Source organism: Aptenodytes patagonicus, chromosome W (assembly GCF_965638725.1).
Source record: "Aptenodytes patagonicus chromosome W, bAptPat1.pri.cur, whole genome shotgun sequence".
Classification (NCBI taxonomy): domain Eukaryota; kingdom Metazoa; phylum Chordata; class Aves; order Sphenisciformes; family Spheniscidae; genus Aptenodytes; species Aptenodytes patagonicus.
Window position 1 is genome coordinate 46,061,117 of NC_134981.1, and position 22,319 is coordinate 46,083,435.

At 47.4% G+C, this 22,319-nt stretch overlaps 1 protein-coding gene across 1 annotated transcript in view; it reads left to right on the forward strand.

Annotated features, from left to right (window-relative positions):
* The first annotated feature begins 14,519 nt into the window (after positions 1 to 14,519).
* The window catches only part of LOC143171881 (dnaJ homolog subfamily A member 1-like), a 35,818-nt gene continuing 28,018 nt past the window's right edge, over positions 14,520 to 22,319 (forward strand). Inside the window, exons 1-6 of the mRNA XM_076361015.1 lie at positions 14,520 to 14,548; positions 14,647 to 14,788; positions 15,229 to 15,406; positions 16,646 to 16,750; positions 16,861 to 17,088; positions 18,549 to 18,663. Of these exons, the coding sequence (XP_076217130.1) occupies positions 14,657 to 14,788; positions 15,229 to 15,406; positions 16,646 to 16,750; positions 16,861 to 17,088; positions 18,549 to 18,663 (758 nt within the window). The 5' untranslated portion in view covers positions 14,520 to 14,548; positions 14,647 to 14,656. The remainder of the gene's footprint in view (positions 14,549 to 14,646; positions 14,789 to 15,228; positions 15,407 to 16,645; positions 16,751 to 16,860; positions 17,089 to 18,548; positions 18,664 to 22,319) is intronic.

The window sequence follows — 22,319 nt, forward strand, 5'->3', positions numbered from 1 at the left end:
CCAGTCCTCAGGCACCTCTCCCAATCGCCATGACCTTTCAAAGATTATCGAGAGTGGCCCCGCAATGACATCTGCCAGCTCCCTCAGCACTCATAGGTGCATCCCGTTGGGCCCTATGGATTTATGTATATCCAGCTTGTTTAAGTGTTCCCTGGTCCTCCTCCACTGAGGGTGTCTTCCTTGCTCCAGACTTTCTGTATGGTCTCAGGGTCCTGGGATTCACAAAGGTCATTCTTAACAGTGAAGACTGAGTACCTCAGCCTTTTTCTTGTCCTTTGTGACCAGGGCTCCTGCCTCATTCAGCAGCAGGCCCACATTTTCCCTAGCCTTCCTTTTGTTGTTGATGTACTTGTAGAATCCTTTCTTGTTGGTCTTCACATCCCTTGCCAGATTTAACTCCAGGTGGGCTTTGGCTTTCCTAACGCCATCCCTGAATGATCACACAGTATCTCTATATTCCCCCTTGGTCACCTGCCCCTGCTTCCATCTCTTGTACACTTCCTTTTTGTCTGAGTTTAGTCAAGAGCTTGTTTATTCATGAAGGCCTCCTGTTGCCTTTGCTTGATTTCCAGCTCATTGGGATGGACTACTACTGAGCTTGGAGGAAGTGATTCTTGAATATCAACCAGCTCTCCTGCACCCCTCTTATCTCCAAGGCCGTAGCATGGGATTCTTCCCATGCACAGGGTCTGGCTGGGATGGAGTTAATTTTCTTCATAGCAGCCCATATGATGCTGTGCTTTGAATTTGTGACCAAAACAGTGTTGATAACACACCAATGCTTTGGCTATTGCTGAACACTGCTTGTGCAGCGTCAAGGCCTTTTCTTTGTTTCTCACTCGGTCCCCTGCAGCGAGTAGGCTGGGGGTGGGCAAGAGGCTGGGAGGGGACACAGCCAGGACAGGTGACCCAAACTGACCAAAGGGATATTCCATGCCCTATAACATCATGCTCAGCAATAAAACTGGGGGGTAGTCTTTCCAAGGTGGTTGTCACTCAGAGACTGCCTGGGCATCAGTCTGTTGGTGGGAGGTGGTGAGTGACTGCATTTGCATCACTGTCTGAGTACTCCAGGAACCATCTCATGGAGACAATTAACAATTACACTTTTCTCCTCTTCTCCTCTTCGAGACAATTTGTGGGGGAAATGAAGAATGGTGTCTGCGCCGCCTTCTCCTGCAGGATAGATGTCTGCTGTCTTGTTACAATGGCCCTTCATTTTCTTGAACATCCTTACATAATCTGAATGTTCATATTGGTGTGTGCCATGAGTCTGATTTTGGCTATTTGTAAGGTTAACTATCTGTTTGGGAATGCCACACGGGGATGTGCCCTGAGGCAGTCTGGTCACGGGGGCAAGGTGTGTGAGAATTTGGGCAGATGCCTAGAGTGATTTTCACCTCTCATGGTCTGGGACGTCACACATGAACAGGTGCAGAATCCTGTTGAAGTGGCAGAACACTTGAAGAAAAGATGCCTTGTCTTTACCAAAGAGACACAAATTCTAGCACTGTGCTGGGGCCCAGCCCACATTTACCAAGCCTCTGTTCAGCACCCTCAAGGGAGCAAGAGGGTTTCTGGCTCTGAGGACATACAAACAGACACTGTGGCTAAGCCAGAGACCCAACCCTCGACTATAACAGTTGCTCCTGTAGTCAAGAAGAAACAATGGAAGCGGAAGTCAGCTCAGTTAGAAAGGGAGGAAGAAGCTCCTCATAAGAGGGAGCAGGAGGAAGACTCAGAAGAGGCAGCATTTTCTGCAGCAGAGCAGCCACAAGAACAGGAGGGGAAGAGACAGAAACCATAAACGAGTCAGAAACCACCCAGTCCCTATCCCTGAGTGAGCTGTGAGATATATGGAAAGATTACAGCTGCCAGCCAGGTGAGTGGATTGCTGACTGATTGCTCTGATGCTGGGATAGTGGGGCCAACAGCCAGGAATTAGAAGGTGAGGAAGCCCAGCAGCTGGGATCCCTTGCTAAGGACCAGGGAACATACAAAGGGATCAAAAAAGGGGCAACAATCTGCAGCCTCTTGTCAAAGCAGAAGGCGAGTTATCCCCTCAAGGATGATCTTGTAAATTACCGAAGGAAGTGGACTACTGCTGAGGAAGGTATCCAATACCTGAGAGAATTAGTGGTACTGGAAGTCATCTACAGTGGCCTGGATGACAACCAGGTCTCCAAAGATCTGGATGACGTCCAGTTTACATGGGCCGTATGGAGGAAGTTGGTCTGAAATGCACCAGCATCATATTCCAACAGCCTGGCGACGATGGACTGGCCAGACTTCAATACACCAGCTATGAAGAGACTGTCCCCACAACTCCTACATTTTCAAGAAAATTTTTCTCCCTCTTCGTCCCCATGGGCTAGCATCTCAGCTGTCAGGGGTGCCCCACAGAGACAGCCTGCACCTGCCGGTGGGAAAGAGAGCCCAGGTGCATGCCACATGGCACCATCTCATTCTTCTTGCATGACTAGGGGAGAACATGAGGAAGTAGGATGGTGAGCTTACCTCTAAGCTAGAAGCCCGCATACACGAACTGAGTGGGAAGACAGCTGCTAAGAAGGAGCTATTCAAGAAACCTGTGAGTCCAGCTGCTGTTGAGATGGTAGAAGGCAACCAGAGATCCCTCAGGCGTATAAGGGCTGAAAGCGCCTCTATAGATTTTGGTGAAGGGACTTCTGATCTGGCACTGCAGGGGTCAGACTGTGAAAACTCCAACTGGGAATAGAGGGGCCTTGCCTTCAGCCAGGCAGAGGAAAGGGACAACCAGGTTTACTGTAATATGTGGATCTGATGGCCTGGCATATCGGATCCACAGAAGTATAAGACCAATAAGGTATAAGGGGGTGGAACCCGTCTGAATTTCTGGAGTGATGGGGGGATCCCAACAGTTGTCTGTGCTGGAGGCTGAGGTGAGCCTGACAGAGAATGAGTGGCAGAAGCATCCAATAGTGAAAGGCCCAGAGGCTCCGTGCATCCTTGACCTCCCCCCCGAGTGCTGTTTTGTTCTTAAGAAGATGGACTAAAGGGTCCTCTGTGAGTCATCTGTCTTAATTCTCAATTGCTCCAGGCTGTGCTGACAAAACAGAGATCTCTCAGGCACAAGCAGCTGCTGCAGGATCTCACCTGGTTGTTCAGGTGGACTGAGAAACTCTTTTCTGATGCTTTGCACCTGACTCTCCTGGTTTTGCTGGGATAGAGTTAATTTACTTCCTAGCGCTGTGTGTTGGATTTAGCATGAGAATTATGTTGATAACTGTCCTGGTTTCGGCAGGGATAGAGTTAATTTCCCTCTTAGTAGCTGGTACAGTGCTGTGTTTTGGATTTAGGAGGAGAATAATGTTGATAACACACCGATGGTTTAGTTGTTGCTAGGTAATGCTTACACTAGCCAAGGACTTTTCAGCTTCCCATGCTCTGCCAACTGAGAAGGCTGGAGGTGCCCAAGAAGCTGGGAGGGGGCACAGCCAAGACAGCTGACCCAAACTGGCCAAAGGGACATTCCATACCATGGGACGTCATGCTCAGTACATAAACTGGGGGAAAGCTGGCCGGGGGGGCCGCTGCTCGGGGACTGGCTGGGCATCGGTCGGCAGGTGGTGAGCAATTGCACTGTGCATCACTTGCTTTGTGTAGTATTATTATTATTATTACATTATTATTGTTGTTGTTGTTATTTTATTTCAATTATTAAACTGTTTTTATCTCAACCCACAAGTTTTTCTCACTTGTGCTCTTCCAATTATCTCCCCCATCCCACCGGGGGGGAGGGAGTGAGCGAGCGGCTGTGTGGTGCTCAGTTGCTGACTGAGATTAAACCACGACAGTCCTTTTTGGCGCCCAACGTGGGGCTCGAAGGGTTTGAGATAATAACAGATTAACTGGAGTGTATTAAGGAACTTATATCTGTTAATAGTTGTGGGTCACAATGTTGGTTTCTCTCTTCTCGATATTGATTTGTATAATCTGCATCGTGCTCTTTTTCCTGCTGTACATGTTAGAGATTGGTGTTGGGTTTTACAGTTTGCTGTGGTCTGCAGTGATTAGTGATGTCATGCCTGTGAGGTTTCTTTTTAGAACATTGACCTTGACGTTAGTGTGGTATGTAAATTTCGCAATGAAGCCGTTACTGTACCACGGATACCATTTCGTGGAGACAACTAGCAATTGCAGTAACTTTTCTGAGAGTTTTTTTACGGAGGAAATACAGAATGGCAGTGTCACTACCTTCTTCTATGATGTTTCCTCCTTCATTACAGTAACTTTTCAGTATTTTGAACAGCCTTGGGTCGTTAAGATACTTCTATTGGTACTTCTTGGGAATATTGTTTCGGTTTTGTCTAAAGTTGGTAAGCAATTTAAGAATATCATCCAGAGATCTGCCCCAAGGCTGGATAGTTATGAGTGGCAGGGTGTGTGGGACAAGATGGGCAAGTACCTAGGCCAATGGGCACCCCCAGTGTTTTGGAACTTCACCCCTGAGCAAGTGCAGAATCCTGAAAAGTTAGTAGAATATTTGGACAAAGTATGCTGTCACCCTGGCAACTCCAGAGAGATGCAGATCATTGCACCGTGCTGGGGCCTGGCCCATGCCTACCGAGCCCTGTTCAACACCATTCAGTACCCTCAAGGGGAAGAGAAGGTCTCTGGATCTAACGGTAAAACGACACGCCCTACAACCACTCAGACCAAAGCAACAGGCCCTGCGGCCACTCCTATCCCAGCGACAGGCCCTGCGGCCACTCAGACCCTGGCAACAGGCCCTGCGGCCACTCTGACCCCAGCAACAGGCACTGCGGACACTCCGACCCTGGTGACAGGCCCTGCGGCTGAACCAAAAAGCCAACCTGTGCCAGTATCAGTCGCCCCTGTACACAAGAAGAAATCTTGGAAGCGGAAGTCAGCTCGTTTAGTAAGGGAGGAAGAAACTTCTAAAAGGGAGCCAGAGGAAGAAGTGGATGAGGCAGACGACCCTGGAGAAGGGCCATCACGAGAACAGGAGGAGGAGGGCCGGCCGCTGATCAGGGAGGAAGAAGAGGAAGAATTCATGAAAGAGGCAGTAACCACCCGATCCCTATCCCTGAGTGAGCTGCGAGATATACGAAAAGGTTTCAGCCGTCGTCCAGGCGAGCATATTGTCACCTGGCTGCTCCGATACTGGGAGAATGGGGCCAGTAGCCTGGAATTAGAGGGTAGGGAAGCCAAGCAGCTGGGATCCCTTTCTAGGGAAGGGGGCATTGACAAAGCGATTGGAAAAGGGACACGAATCCTCAGCCTTTGGAGGCGACTCTTGTCAAGCGTGAAGGAAAGGTATCCCTTCAAGGAAGATGTCATATGTCGCCCAGGGAAGTGGACTACCATGGAGAAGGGTATCCAGTTTCTGAGAGAATTAGCTGTGCTGGAGGTGATTTATGATGACCTGAACAATGAACAACTATCCAAAGATCCAGACGAAGTCAAGTGCACACGACCCATGTGGCGGAAGTTTATAAGGAGCTCACCATCGTCATATGCCAACTCATTGGCAGTGATGACCTGGAAAGATGGAGAGGGACAAACGGTGCATGAATTGGCTGGTCAACTCCGGCGATACGAAGAAAGTCTCTCTTCCTCCCTCGTCTCGGCTGTGGAGAAACTGTCCTGGGAGTTCCAGCAACTCAGAGAGGATAGGTCCTACTCCTCACCTGTATGGACCAATATCTCGGCTATTAGGAGTCAGCGTTCTTTTGCTCAAGAGAGAGAATATAAAGGGTACACACCACGGGGCACCCTATGGTTTTATCTGCGTGACCACGGAGAGGACATGAGGAAGTGGGATGGGAAACCTACCTCAGCCCTAGGGGCACGGGTACGTGAGATGCAACGGAAAACAATCACAAAGGGGGTTCTTCCAGGAAAGGTGTTGCTCCAGTTTCCAGCGGGCAGTTCCCCAGACAGAGTAGAAGGGCTGATCTCACTTCTGATCTTAATGAAGAAACCAGGACCCAAAAGGGTACCGGTGGGCTTTTGGTATAGCTGCCTTGGAGACGGAAGAAATGAAACAGCTGTCTACCTTGCCCGGCCTCTCGGAGGACCCCTCTGTTGTGGGGTTGCTGAGGGTCAAAGACGAACAGGTGCCAATCGCTACCACCACGGTGCACCGGCGGCAATATCGCACCAACCGAGACTCCCTGATTCCCATCCATAAGCTGATTTCTCGACTGGAGAGCCAAGGAGTGATCAGCAAGACTCGCTCACCCTTTAACAGTCCCATATGGCCAGTGCGAAAGTCTAATGGAGAGTGGAGACTAACAGTAGACTATCGTGGCCTAAATGAAGTCACGCCACCGCTGAGTGCTGCTGTGCCAGACATGCTAGAACTTCAGTACGAACTGGAGTCAAAGGCAGCCAAGTGGTATGCCACAACTGATATCGCTAATGCGTTTTTCTCAATCCCTTTGGCAGCAGAGTGCAGGCCACAATTTGATTTCACTTGGAGGGGCGTTCAGTACACCTGGAACCGACTGCCCCAGGGGTGGAAACACAGCCCCACCATTTGCCATGGACTGATCCAGACTGCACTGGAGCAGGGTGAGGCTCCAGAACACCTGCAATACATTGATGACATCATCGTGTGGGGCAACACAGCAGGAGAAGTTTTTGAAAAAGGGAAGGAAATAGTCCAAATCCTGCTTAAGGCTGGTTTTGCCATAAAACAAAGTAAGGTCAAGGGACCTGCACAGGAGATCCAATTTTTAGGAGTAAAATGGCAAGATGGACGTCGTCAGATCCCAATGGATGTGATCAACAAAATAACAGCCATGTCTCCACCAACTAGCAGAAAGGAAACACAAGCTTTCTTAGGCGTCGTGGGTTTTTGGAGAATGCACATTCCAAATTACAGTCTGATTGTAAACCCTCTCTATCAAGTGACCCGAAAGAAGAACAATTTCAAATGGGGCCCTGAGCAACGACAAGCTTTTGAACAAATTAAAGAGGAGATAGTTCACGCAGTAGCCCTGGGGCAAGTCCGGGCAGGACAAGATGTAAAAAATGTGCTCTACACCGCAGCCGGGGAGAATGGCCCTACCTGGAGCCTCTGGCAGAAAACACCTGGGGAGACTCGAGGTCGACCCCTAGGGTTTTGGAGTCGGGGATACAGGGGATCCGAGGCCCGCTATACTCCAACTGAAAAAGAGATATTGGCAGCATATGAAGGGGTTCGAGCTGCTTCAGAAGTGATCGGCACTGAAGCACAGCTCCTCCTGGCACCCCGACTGCCGGTGCTGGGCTGGATGTTCAGAGGGAGGGTCCCCTGTACCCATCATGCAACTGATGCTACGTGGAGTAAGTGGGTCGCACTGATCACACAACGGGCTCGAATAGGAAACCCCAGTCGCCCAGGAATCCTGGAAGTGATCATGGATTGGCCAGAGGGCAAAGATTTTGGAATATCGCCAGAGGAGGATGTCCTGGTTTCGGCAGGGATAGAGTTAATTTCCTTCCTAGTAGCTGGTACAGTGCTGTGGTTTGGATTTAGGAGGAGAACAAAGTTGATAATGCACTGATGTTTTAGTTGTTGCAAGGTAATGCTTACACTAGCCAAGGACTTTTCAGCTACCCATGCTCTACCGACTGAGAGGGCTGGAGGTGCCCAAGAAGCTGGGAGGGGGCACAGCCAAACTGGCCAAAGGGACATTCCATACCATGTGATGTCATGCTCAGTACATAAACTGGGGAAAGCTGGCCGGGGGGACCGCTGCTCGGGGACTGGCTGGGCATCGGTCGGTGGGTGGTGAGCAACTGTACTGTGCATCACTTGCTTTGTGTATTATTATTATTATTATTATTACTTTATTATTGTTATTGTTATTTTATTTCAATTATTAAACTGTTTTTATCTCAACCCACGAGTTTTTCTAACTTGTACTCTTCCAGTTCTCTCCCCCATCCCACCGGGGGGGAGTGCGCGAGTGGTACTCAGTTGCCGACTGAGGTTAAACCACGACAGCAGCCCATATGTTTCTATGTTTTGGATTTGTGACCAAAACATTGCTGATAAGACACCAACGTTGTAGCTATTGCTGAGCAGTGCTTGCACAGAGATAAGGCCTTCTTTGTTTCTCACTCTGCCCCTCCAGCAAGTAGTCTGGGGGTGGGCAAGAGGCTTGGAGGGGACACAGCTGGGACAGCTGACCCGAATTGACCAAAGAGATATTCCATGCCATATAATGTCATGCTCAGCAATAAAAAGTGTGGGTAGTCTTTCCAAGGTAGCTGTTGCTTGGAGACTGGCTGGGAATTGATCTGCTGGTGGGAGGTGGTGAATAACTGCCTTTGCATCACTTTTTTTTATCTCTTTCCTTCACTTATTAAACTGTCTTTATCTCAACCCATGAGTTTTCTCGCTTTTGCCCTTCTGATTCTCTCCCCCATCCCGCTGTGTGGTAGAGTGAGCAAGTGGCTGGTGGGTGCTCAGTTGCTGGCCAGGGTCAACCCACCACAGTCCCTTCAACTACCTTTTTTTTTAATACAAAATGACATTTTGAAACAAATTGCAAACCCATTTTCTCTTCTGACAGGTTCAACATTTCTCTCTATTGTTTTGGAAACCCAAATCATTCACCAGATTCAATTTGCACTCAGGATTCCCCCCCCCCCCAATAAAGGCGGGTCTGAACAGTGTAGTCATTGAGAAAAATCATCCAGTTGTAGGAGTTAAGGAGCAGTGAGGACCTTATACCACAAGGGGACTGTTTTGAATCAGGATAAATCCTGACTGCTGACTCCACAGGTTGCATGAGAGTCTGCCAGAAGTGGCTACAAATTAAAGTCAATACATATGTATTAGAAAACAATGATGGGGATTTGGTTAACATCAGAAAAGCATTCTTCTTTTGCTTCCTCCTAGTAGGAACAGGAGTAATACATGGAGCTTTGAGAGCCACCCTTCTCTCCCCAGCCTTGTGTGTGAGAGCAAAGGCTGGTCACAATGACAAGGACATGGTGGCAAGCTGGTTGTGATGGCATACCTATTGCCAGTTTTTATACCACATGGAAGATTCATATATGAACCTGTCATGAAAAATGCAAAGCATGTGCTTTTCTGGAAAACAGATGCTTTTGTGGGAGTACTCTCCACACCTGCCTAGACATAGACATTACAAAGATAAGACTGAGAGGAAATAATTTTGTCCATAACCTGAATGTGTCTAGGATTTCATTCCCAGCCTTAAACTTCTACCAATTAAAATCTTTTGAATGTAGAAAAGAAAATAATGTATAACAATTCTGGCTTTACTGGAAAGCTTGTCACATAGACTAGGACTAACCTGCTTTAAAGTGAACACCCTGAGGGCTTGAAAGATTATTATTTTTTTTTTAGATTACAGTCTAGAATAATTCATTTTAAAAACAGGGACATTCAAAGTGAAGACAGAACATAGATAAAAGGGGTTTATAAATAAACATTTCCTCACCCACTGCATTATCTTGCAGACAGGTTCTTCCTTCAGGGCTTGGTCTCGATCCAGCAACCCTGATCTATAGGAAAATTCTGTCACTTCTGAGATCTGGCTGCATCTGGATTCAGGTTCTCCCTGCTCCTCTCAGCAGACTCCCAGGCTGTTCTGTTTGCTCACCCTGTGCTAAGCTCTGTCTATATCTGCCTCATCCTGGAAGCTTCTTTTCCCCCCGCTGCCCCAGCAGGCTTGGTTGATCCCAAGAGAAGCTACTGCCCTCTCTCCAGTCAGTTCCACTGACCCAGTATAATCTAGTACCCTTGAAACAGAACAGAACACATGGTACATAATAAACTACAAACAAACAGTTCAATATCCTTAGACTAAGATATACATCTATACATACAAATAAAACTCTTACATGCTGAGGGAATATTCTTTCTAGAGATGAAAACTCTTTCAGCAAATACATACATGTTGTACTTCACACAGTGGTACCTGACATTTCAGTTTTCTTTGCAGAGGTGGAAAACAAGTTAAAAGATTAAATGGGAGCATGTACCAAAAAAATATAAAAAGACACTGGAGGAATGAGTACAGCCTCCCAAACCAGAGGTTGCTCACCCCGGCAAACATACATTATAAAACAGGTGGTACTGGTTTTGGCTGGGATGGAGTTAATTTTCTTCATAGTAGCTTGTATGGGGCTATGTTTTGGATTTGTAACCAAAACATTGTTGATAAGACAACAATGTTGTAGCTATTGCTTAACAATGCTTGCACAGTGTGGAGGCTTTCTCTCTCCCCTTTCCCCCCTACTCCCCAGCGAGTAGGCTGGGGGTGGGCAAGGAGTTGGAAGGGGACAGAGCTGGGACAGCTGACCCCAACTGACCAAAGGGATATTCCATACCATATGACGTTGTGCTCAGCAATAAAAGCTGCGGGGAAGAAGGAGGAAGGGGGGGACATTTGGAGTGATGGCGTTTGTCTTCCCAAGTAACCGTTACACGTGATGGAGCCCTGCTTTCCTGGAGATGGCTGAACACCTGCCTGCCCATGGGAAGGAGTGAATGAATTCCTTGTTTTGCTTTGCTTGCGTGCGCAGCTTTTGTTTTCCTTGTTAAACTGTCTTTATCTCAACCCACGAGTTTTCTCACTTTTACCCTTCCGATTCTCTCCCCCATCCCACTGGGTGGGGGAGCGAGCGAGCAGTTTTGCAGTGTTTAGCTGCCTACCCGGGTTAAATCACAACACAGGCCTTCCTTTGCTGACTGTGGGCTATTCTTTCCCTCCATGTGGGCCACATGGAGTCCATTTGTATCCCTGCAAGGCCTCCATTAGTGGAGGGAAAGGAGCAACTGGTGTCAAAGTAGAATAGTGTCTTCTGCAAGTGTTATGAAGCAGTGGATAGCTGCGAATACTGTCAGACCTGGAATGGACACCAACATGGTGATACCAGGATGCTCAAACTGTCCAACCAGGTGTTTCCCTGTTAGCCAGGGAAAGCACCTGACCCTACTCCCATCCCAAGCCTACTGACTGCGGAAGTAGGTCAGACTTGTGTGGTATGATCAGTACAAAAGGTTTGATTTGTTGTTCTGTTCCAGCTGCAGTGATCAAGTGCACAGCTGCCTTACAGGGACCTCTGAACAACAACCATCACATCATTTGCATACCTTATTATCCCTTTTCCCATTTCTTGGCCCTCCTTTTCGCCACCCCAGTCTCCTCCCAAATAATGATTTTTTTTTCCCCATTGGTCCCAGTTTTGCTTCATCCATACCCAAATTTGGTATTTCTTATACCATTACCTAGATCATCTTGGCCGTACATGGTATTACTGATGCAGTTACCTAGGCACTGCTGGCCTTGGAAGACTCTGCTCCCCAAAAGGTCCCCATCACTGCCCTTCAGTTAGCTGTGAAGCTTGGCCATCTCTCACATCACTCCCTGTGAAATCCCTCACAGCACTGTCTGTAACTTCTGTCAACTTCTCACCCTGTCACATCCAGTAATTTCTCATGTCACGTCTGGTAGTTTCTCATGATCTGTTCAGTTAGTTAAACATCAGCCAGTGGCCTGCAGCCTTAACATCTCCTAGGTAGAATGGTTTGGAGATGAGTGGGGTAAGGTAAATGTGAGACTTAAAGGCCTCCAGTTTTGTATTTTGAGGTCCTCCAGTCTGAGTGCTGGAGTACTGTAGCTGTTAAGGGATGTTAAGAGAGAGAGCGGCTACTTTCTCCAGCAGCTCCAGTCCATTTGCAGGTTCAATCAGTAGTGAAGCAGAGACACACACACACACACACACACACGCAGGACACTGACATGGCTGGCTACAAAGACTGCCACAGACATGGTACTGCCTTCAACAGCACCTACATATAGGACTCATAAAGCACAAACACAGACAGCCAAGTCCCCTTCCTCCTCTTTGTCTGGCAGACAGAGGTCACTAGTGAAGGCACACACATGACACTCTAGATTCACACACGCATTTGTGGATCACCTGAGTACCAGCATGGCCCCTCTGTCCATCCGGTACCACTGCCCAGATTCCAGGCCCTCTGACCTACTTCACAGGTCCCCTACTCGCTGGCTGGTCCAGCTTGATGCTCGCTAGCAAATATGCAGCACTCACACTCGTCCCACAGGCACCCCACACTTGCAAGTTCCCCCAGATACCAGCACAGATACCCCTGCCCAGATCCCAGCCCCCCTGCTTACCGGCTAGTCCAGTTTGAAGTTTGCTAGTGAATGACATGCACACCCCCAATGCACACCCAGTTTGGGGAAGATACAGACGCTCGGACCCCCCCAGCAGATGGCACCAGGCACACAGACTGTGACCCGTAGTCCCACTCTAGCTGCTGGTGCTGAGCCCCTTATTCATGCTGGTTTCCCCCAGTAACTGCTTTTTGGGACACACACTGTTCCCACCCCAGTGGCTGGCCACCAAGACCTCCACCTGCTCCAGTAGCTGGCACTGAGAACCCCACTTGCTCCAGTAGCTGACAACACAGACCCAGGGCACCTACACCCCCGGTCTGATTCTAGTAGCTGGCACCAAATCTACTCACACACACACAGAGGTCTCACCAGTAGCTGGCACCTAGTCCTTGCAGCACACATACACATGGGCTAGAGAGTGAGATTATGCAGGGGGATAGTTAAGAAAAAAATTAATAAGAAGATAGGACAGACTGCTGTGATCAGGCGCAGGGCTCAGCCAGAAAAGCATACTGACCAGCCCCATTTTACAGGCAACTGGCCCCTTTTATACTCCTTTCTGTCTACCCCCACTTTGTCCCTCCCCAATTCCCTTCTCCTGCACATTCCCTCATCAGTTGGCATAGTCCCACTGGCCCCCTCCAACATCCTGGACCTTCAGGTTTGCATTCTTATCAGTTGCAAAGTCCTGGTTTGCCTGCCATTTCTTGATAGTCCAGTGTGACTGACCATGTTTGTTCTCATCACCACCTGCCATTTGTTCGTCAGGTTTGTCTCTGTATGTTCTTGTTTATGGCTTTTTTGACCAGATACCCTTAAAGGAGCAGACAGTCTCCTTCCACACACCCTTAAAGTAGATATAATTGTAGAGGACTGTTATTTATTTCATTTTTTAAAGATATTTCTCTGATCATTTTGGAAAAGCATAGATAATTGAAGAACAGATGTAATTTTTGAATGGAAAGAATTTTGAAAGTTTAGCTTGTTTTACCAACTATACTGGTCACTTATGGTTGTGCACTTCTGTCCTGGTTTCGGCAGGGATAGAGTTAATTTCCTTCCTAGTAGCTGGCACAGTGCCGTGTTTTGGATTTAGGATGAGAACAAAGTTGATAAGGCACCGATGTTTTAGTTGTTGCTAGGTAATGCTTACACTAGCCAAGGACTTTTTAGTTTCCCATGCTCTACCGACTGAGAAGGCTGGAGGTGCCCAAGAAGCTGGGAGGGGGCACAGCCAAACTGGCCAAAGGGACATTCCATACCATGGGACGTCATGCTCAGTACATAAACTGGGGAAAGCTGGCCGGGGGGGCCGCTGCTCGGGGACTGGCTGGGCATCGGTCGGCGGGTGGTGAGCAATTGTACTGTGCATCACTTGCTTTGTGTATTATTATTATTATCATATTATTATTATTATAATTTTATTTCAATTATTAAACTGTTTTTATCTCAACCCATGAGTTTTCTCACTTTTGCTCTTCCAATTCTCTCCCCCATCCCACTGGGGGAGAGGGGAGTGAGCGAGCGGCTGCGTGGTGCTCAGTTACTGGCTGAGGTTAAACCACGACAACTTCCTTCCATGTGGACAATTAAACCAGGCTAATATAACTTCCTTCTCTCCTTGCCTTCATTAAGACAAGAATTATTGTTTTCAATTGAATGGGAATATCAAGAGTGACTCCTATCTGTCTTATAGCCCATATAAACTGTTTACTAGTTGCCTAGTCTTGCACAAATACCAAAGTGAGTTTTTAGCCATACTGTCATCAACTGATAGAAAAAAAATCCCCTTTTGTCCAAACAGGCACAAGCTGGTGAGATAGCTAAGTTGCAGGATGACAACTGGACAAACATTAAAGGTGAAAGTTTTCATACCCATCAATATTATATCTAAAACTGGTTTGGTTTATATAAAACTGGGCTTAAAGCCCAGTGTTGGTATCCATTCACTGAATTTTCAAACCAACAAAAAAGAACATTCAGAACTGAACCGCTACCACGCCCTGGAAATAAGTCACTAAGACGTGAATAGAGCGAGCGTTGCGACAAGGCTGCTCCCCGTGCATGCTGGGAACTATAGTCCGCGAATAGCCTAGGGACCATTCAGTTTTGCGCACGGCCCAGGACGCCGCTGAGGGCCAGTGTGTTTTGGGAGTTGCAGTTTTGGGTGGACCGCAGTGTTTGCCGGGAACTGTAGTCTACTGAGGTAATCGCAGCATGACCGACTCGTAGCCTGTTACTAGGTCTCCTCCCTTTGATTCCCCACCCCCCGAACAACTAAGAGGGTGGGGTTTCCGGGGGTGGGTTTTTGTCGGTTCAAAATTCCCCGGATGTGAACTTTAGTTTGGAATTTTCCAAAAAGGTTGTGAGTTGTAAGTTCTAGATTTTGTGTAGTGCGGTTTGATTCTTTCCTTCGATGAGGGAGTTGGTGTGTCCGTATGTTGGGATTAATTGCTTAGTGTTCTTGTAGGTCTGTCGCCATGGTGAAGGAGACCCTGTATTATGATGTGCTGGGGGTGAAGCCCAGTGCCTCTGCTGAGGAGCTGAAGAAGGCGTACCGTAAGCTGGCCTTAAAATATCACCCTGATAAGAACTGCAATGAGGGTGAGAAGGTTAGTGTTGAGGGAGCAGGAGCTGGACCGAAGCTGCTGAGGGGTTGGGGGGGAGTCACCCCTGATTTTTGCCTAGGGGCTGACTGGAGTGAGGGGCTTGGATGGGGAGATTATAAAGACCCTTCCAGATATTGTTGCTGCTTTTGGAGGGGAGAGGTTTGGTTTGGGGGGACCCTATTGTCTGTGGGGAGGGAAGTGTTCTCTTGCCAGGGGCCTGGTTGGAGTGGGGAGGGGTCTAATGGTAAATTGAGGGATCCTGTGGGGGAGCTTGGTAGGAATGAGAGCCCCTGGTGGAGAGAGGGGTTCTGGCTGGATCTGATTGGGGGGGGGGGGGGGGGCATTTGAGGGAGGATTGTCAGGTTAGGGGCAGGGGGAATGGATTCCTGGGGGAGCTGCTGCTTAAGGATTGGGGTCTGAGGCTTAATGTGCATCTTTCACAGTTCAAACAGATTTCCCAAGCCTATGAGATTCTGTCTGACCAGAAGAAGAGAGATCTGTATGATAAAGGTGGTGAGCAGGCCATCAAAGAGGGTGGCTCCAGTAGTAGTTTTGGGTCACCCATGGACATATTTGACTTGTTCTTTGGAGGTGGTGGGAGGATGCAAAGGGAGAGACGAGGTAATGTTCCTACTTCTGATGCTGCCCTAGACTTAACAGTATGACAATTGTACGTGAAAGAGTGCTGAAGTTTGCCTTGGGTGAATAGTGTGGCTTGCAAGACTGCATCAAGGCTATTAAAATGATCTTATAGCTGTACTCTGGAAATCATATAAAACTGTTGTTAGCCTTTAAAGCCTAAAATGAGTAGGGAAAGGGGTGCCTGTGTAATGAGAAGGGTACTCATTTTATACACTGATATTTTAGATCTGTGAGTTGTCTTATTTTAATTTAATACCTAGCTAGACTCTGCATTAGGGAAGCCTTTATCTAAGGATAAGCCTAGCTTTTAATAAAATAGAACAGGAATGGGATGGTAAAGTATCTTACTTGGTAACTAAGGTACCGCAAGTGTACTGTCAAAATCTGAGTTTTTAAATCACTTCTAGCTGAAAGACCTTTAGTTAAAAGTAACAACATATAAATAAAGTGAACAAAGCAGTTTTCATTTATGAGATCTCCTTGTTCTTCTGTACTGTCCAGTGGAATTGGGTTAAAGCTGCAGTAAAGCTAAAATGTCAATCCAAATTGAAGTTCAGACCAATAGTATCAGCAAAGTTGTCAATATTAATTTAAAAACTGTGTTTAAGAGTAGTGCTGACTATATCACTTCTTAGTTCATATGCAGTGCTGGTAAATGAAAGAAGGTCTTATATCAAAATGTCATACAACTTCTTCGTGTAGCAAAACATTTTCAGTAAGCAAGAACTTGTTAGCCTTACCGTGGATTTGTTTAGAACTTTACTTGGCAAAAACAGTTCCTGATTGTAAAAATCCAATTGCCCAACTGTTTTGGGAAACTTCTGGGGGGAAGGGGGGGGGCAGTAGTATTTCATTGGCTGTAGGAACTATCTCATACTTCCCTGTAGTTATCCAAACATACCTGTCTTTAGACAAAGTTAAAATCCTAAACCTAAATCTCAGTGTATTTTGTTCTTATTATTATTGCTTATACTTTCATGGAGGAGTCTTCTGTCTCCTTCTGAAAAAGATTACTAAGAAAGCAATAATTCTTACATAACTGTAAGATTAAATAGGAAAAAGCTATTGATAACAGCAGAAGTAGATAAATAGGAAGTATTAAAGCTTTTAAAGACTTATTCTAATGCGATTTGAACATAGTAACATGGGAAACTTATAATTTTGGGTTCAAGCTGTCAAATTTGAATATACTCTCCCCTCCCTCCCCTTCCCTTATAGGCAAAAATGTTGTTCATCAGTTGTCGATAAGTTTAGAAGATCTGTATAATGGTGCAACAAGAAAGCTGGCTTTGCAAAAGAATGTGATCTGTGAAAAATGTGAAGGTAACTTCAACACTAAAACTAGACATTAGTTATTTCTGAAGCTCCAAATGTATTTTGACCTTCTAGTTTCTTCTGGAAATATAACTGTTTGATTCTCACTCTGTCGTCAGGTCGTGGTGGTAGGAAGGGTGCAATAGAATGCTGTCCTAATTGTAGAGGCACAGGCATGCAAATCAGAATTCATCAAATTGGTCCAGGAATGGTGCAACAGATTCGGTCTGTATGTATGGAGTGTCAGGGGCATGGGGAGCGTATCAGCCCCAAGGACCGGTGCAAGAGCTGCACTGGCAGAAAAATTGTTAGAGAGAAGAAGATTCTAGAAGTTCACATTGACAAAGGTAAGGGTTTTACTAACTTGGAGTATTATATTTAAATAGATTGTCATTGGGGTTGGTGGTTTGTGGGGTTTTTTTAGCACTAAAACAGGAGCTTCAGCAAATGCATGGTGTTGATCACTTGTTATAATGAGTAACACTGCTGGATATGCATTCAGTACAATAGCCTGTTCCTACTCTTTAAAGGTAGACTTGCCTTTAAGCAAGAGTGATTACTTGTGTATTAGTGCTCACTTACTATAGACATTACTAAGTGTTAATCCCAAAGCTTGTTATGATGCAAGTAGTGAACTAATCTCTATAAGATCAGGTTCAGAAACGAAAATGCTGACCAGTTAATTGGATTGATAAAAAGCGAATACATCACTTAGCTTATTAAGCAAGTTTAACTATTATCTTGACATTTTGGAGACCCTACAGAATCTGATCACTTTTATGGCATTTTACTGTGAAGGGGAGGACCAGGTCTCCTGAAGTGTGAAGACATTGCTAAGCCTATAATGCTTAGAATTCATTTTGTTATGTCACCCTGATGACATTGAGCAGCACAGATATTCTGGTCTGTGTCCTTTATGTCTGGCAAAACTTAATTCAGAATTTAAATCCCCAGAATGATAAGGGAACATGAGGCTATTTAGCAGCAAACACTTTTCTTCAGAGTAGGCTGCTCAAAAATAGGTGGGAGTGGTCTTTGGAGGAGTTGGAGTTGAAAGATAAAAATGCATTGGCAAGCATGTGGCTTACAATGGACTTGTACCTAACAGTAATCAGTAACTGTTTTACATCTCTACTTAAGCGTGCTTTATGTAATGTCTCATCTTTAAGAGGAGGAATATGATAGTAACACTAAACTTCAAGCTTGGCAAGAGTATATCACTGATATTTTTAAACGCTGTTTTAAAAGTTACCGAAAAGAGCAAAATTTTGTAGTCATCCTGGTTTTCTACCAGGTAGCATGAGGCTGCTAGAATTAATAGTGCAATAACCCTTCTGTAGGTGAAGTTGCTTTCTTGAGTGACAGGCACACTCCTAGGAAGAGTGCTTCCTAAACTGAAGGCATTGAGATCTTTTTTCTCAAGTAGTTCTGCCACAGACTTAAGAGACTTATCAACTTCTTAAAGCAAGTTTTGTGTGCAGCGTTTCTTCTATGCCTCTTCTGTAGTGGTTGTGCATATGATAGAAGCCATCTTGATAATATTTTCCTCAAGGATTTTTATCTTGGCAGGTGACTAATTTCTACTAGAATGGGATTTCATGCTTATGAAACGTAGCTCAAGTTGGCAGTACTAACATGTTTTGGAAAGATGAGTTGGTAAGATACTTGCTTCAAGCAAAGGTCCTAATGTTGCAATCTCAAGGTTCAGTAATATCCTAGTACAAGCTAGTGCCTATTAAAATATTTCACATTGTTACATTTGAAAGGAAAGAAAAAAAAAAGCTGAAATATGTGGTCTCTGCAATAGGAATGAAGGATGGTCAGAAAATAACATTCCATGGTGAAGGGGACCAAGAGCCAGGACTAGAGCCAGGGGACATAATTATCGTCTTAGATCAAAAAGATCACCCTACACTTACAAGGTAAACCCCATGAGTCTTTATGCATGCTCCTGAGATGCTGGTCTTCAAGCTTCCTCTGTTACCACTGGCGTTTTTTAGTAACTGGGAATGTTGCCAGATAGGACTATATGTCTAGAGCTCACTTGTGAGTTGGTTTGGGCTGTCAGATACTGACATATTTATAGAAGTACTGGTAGAACTAATCAAAGCAGTTGGTGCTCTAAATATACAAGGTTTGTGGTTATATGGTTTATTTTTTGGGTTGTTTGGAGTGAGTTTTTCTTTCTTTCTCTGGGGGTGGGAGAGGAAGTAAGACAAACCTAAGGGAGTTATGGATATTGGGAATTCACAAACATCTAAGGACTACCAATGTTGGAAAATAATTGCTTCTTAATAGCTGTGAATATCTGTAGCAGTTGTTGTCTTACTAATTCCTTGTTCTTGCTTCCTTCTGTGAAAGTCTTCCAATACCAAACTCTGATCTAGCATAGAATCATAGAATCATTGAGGTTGGAAAAGACCTCTAAGATCATCGAGTCCAACCGTCGACCCAACACCACCATCCACTAAACCATGTCCCTAAGTGCCTCATCTACTCGTCTTATAAAATACCTCCAGGGATGGGGACTCCACCACTTCCCTGGGCAGCCTGTTCCAATGTTTAACCACTCTTTCAGGAAAGAAATTTTTCCTCATGTCCAATCTAAACCTCCCCTGGCGCAACTTGAGGCCGTTTCCTCTCATCCTATCGCTACTTACTTGGGAGAAGAGACCGACACCCACCTCACTACAACCTCCTTTCAGGTAGTTGTAGAGAGCGATGAGGTCGCCCCTCAGCCTCCTTTTCTCCAGGCTAAATAACCCCAGTTCCCTCAGCCGCTCCTCATAAGACTTGTTCTCCAGACCCCTCACCAGCCTCGTTGCCCTTCTCTGGACACACTCCAGCACCTCGACGTCCTTCTTGTAGTGAGGGGCCCAAAACTGAACACAGTATTCGAGGTGGGGCCTCACCAGTGCCGAGTACAGGGGCACGATCACTTCCCTACTCCTGCTGGCCACACTATTTCTGATACAGGCCAGGATGCCATTGGCCTTCTTGGCCGCCTGGGCACACTGCCGGCTCATGTTCAGCCGGCTGTCGACCAGCACCCCCAGGTCCTTTTCCGCCAGGCAGCTTTCCAGCCACTCTTCCCCAAGCCTGTAGCGCTGCATGGGGTTGTTGTGGCCCAAGTGCAGGACCCGGCACTTGGCCTTGTTGAACCTCATACAATTGGCCTGGGCCCATCGATCCAGCCTGTCCAGGTCCCTCTGCAGAGCCTTCCTACCCTCGAGCAGATCAACACTCCCGCCCAACTTGGTGTCGCCTGCAAACTTACTGAGGGTGCACTCGATCCCCTCGTCCAGATCATTGATAAAGATATTGAACAAGACCGGCCCCAAAACTGAGCCCTGGGGAACACCGCTCGTGACCGGCCGCCAACTGGATGTAACTCCATTCACCACAACTCTCTGGGCCCGGCCGTCCAGCCAGTTTTTGACCCAGCGCAGAGTACACCTGTCTAAGCCGTGAGCCGCCAGCTTCTCTAGGAGAATGCTGTGGGAGACGGTGTCAAAGGCCTTGCTGAAGTCCAGGTAGACCACATCCACAGCCTTTCCCTCGTCCACTAGGCGGGTCACCTGGTCATAGAAGGAGATCAGGTTGGTCAAGCAGGACCTGCCTTTCATGAATCCGTGCTGGCTAGGCCTGATCCCCTGGTTGTCCCGCTCATGCCTTGTGAGCGCCCTCGAGATGAACCGCTCCATAATCTTCCCCGGCACCGAGGTCAGGCTGACAGGCCTGGAGTTCCCCGGATCCTCCTTCCGGCCCTTCTTGTAGATGGGCGCCACATTGGCAAGCCTCCAGTCGTCCGGGACCTCCCCCGTTAACCAGGACTGCTGATAAACGATGGAGAGTGGCTTGGCGCGCTCCTCCGCCAGCTCCCTCAGCACTCTCGGGTGGATCCCATCCGGCCCCATAGACTTGTGAGCGTCCAGGTGGCGTAGCAGGTCATTGACTGCTTCCTCTTGGATTATGGGGGGTTCATCCTGCTCGCCGTCCCTGTCTTCCAGCTCGGGGGGCCGAGTACCCTGAGGATAACTGGCCTGCCTGTTAAAGACTAAGGCAAAGAAGCAAATTGAGTACCTCAGCCTTTTCCTCATCCTCGGTGACAATGTTCCCCCCCGCATCCAATAAAGGATGGAGATTCTCCTTGGCTCTCTTCTTGTCATTAATATATTTGTAAAAGCTTTTTTTGTTGTCTCTAACGACAGCGGCCAGATTGCGTTCTAGCTGGGCTTTTGCCTTTCTCATTTCCTCTCTGCACGACCTAACGAGATCCCTGTACTCTTCTTGAGTCGCCTGCCCCTTCTTCCACAAGCGGTAAACTCTCCTTTTTTTCCTGAGTCCCAGCAAGAGCTCCCCGTTCAGCCAGGCCGGTCGTCTTCCCCGCCCGTTCTTATGGTGTACGGGGACAGCCTGCTCTTGCGCCTTTAAGACTTCCTTCTTGAAGATTGTCCAGCCTTCCTGGACCCCTTTGCCCTTCAGGACCGTCTCCCAAGGGACTCTCTCAACCAGCGTCCTGAACAGGCCAAAGTCCGCCCTCCGGAAGTCCATGGTTGCGGTTTTGCTGGCCCCCCTCCTTACTTCACCAAGAATGGAGAATTCTACCATTTCATGGTCGCTAAGCCCAAGACGGCCTCCGACCACCACATCTCCCACCAGTCCTTCTCTGTTAGTAAACAGCAGGTCGAGCGAGGGACCTCCCCTGGTAGGCTCACTCACCAGCTGTGTCAGGAAGTTGTCTTCCACACACTCCAGGAACCTCCTAGACTGCTTCCTCTCTGCCGTGTTGTATTTCCAGCAGACGTCCGGGAAGTTGAAGTCCCCCACGAGAACAAGGGCTAGCGATTGAGAGACTTCTGCCAGCCGCTTGTAGAACGCTTCATCCGCCCCTTCATCCTGGTTGGGTGGTCTATAACAGACTCCCAGCAGGATATCTGCCTCGTTGGCCTTCCCCCTCATCCTTACCCATAAACACTCGACCGTACCATCATCACAATCGTTGAGCTCTAGACAATCGAAACACTCCCTAACATACAGGGCCGCCCCATCGCCTCTCCTTCCTCGCCTGTCCCTTCTGAAGAGTCTATAGCCATCCATTGCAGCACTCCAATCGTGAGAGTCACCCCGCCATGTTTCTGTGATGGCGACTAAGTCATAGCTATCCCGCTGCACAGTGGCTTCCAGCTCCTCCTGTTTGCCGCCCATGCTGCGTGCATTGGTGTAGATGCACTTGAGCTGGGCTATCGATTACACCCCCGGCATCGGCACGCCACCCCTAAGCTCATCTCTAGTGAGCCTGGTTTTATCCCCTTCCCCCTTCGAACCTAGTTTAAAGGCCTCTCAATGAGCCCTGCCAATTCATGAGCCATGATCCTTTTCCCCCTGTGAGACAGCTGGACTCCATCTGCCGCCAGCAGGCCCGGTGCCGTGTAAACCTTCCCATGATCAAAAAAGCCAAAATTCCTCCGATGGCACCAGCCCCTGAGCCACGTGTTGATCAGGTGTGTTTTCCTGCTCCTTTCAGTATCCTTCCCTGCCACTGTAGGGATAGAGGAAAACACTACCTGTGCTCCTG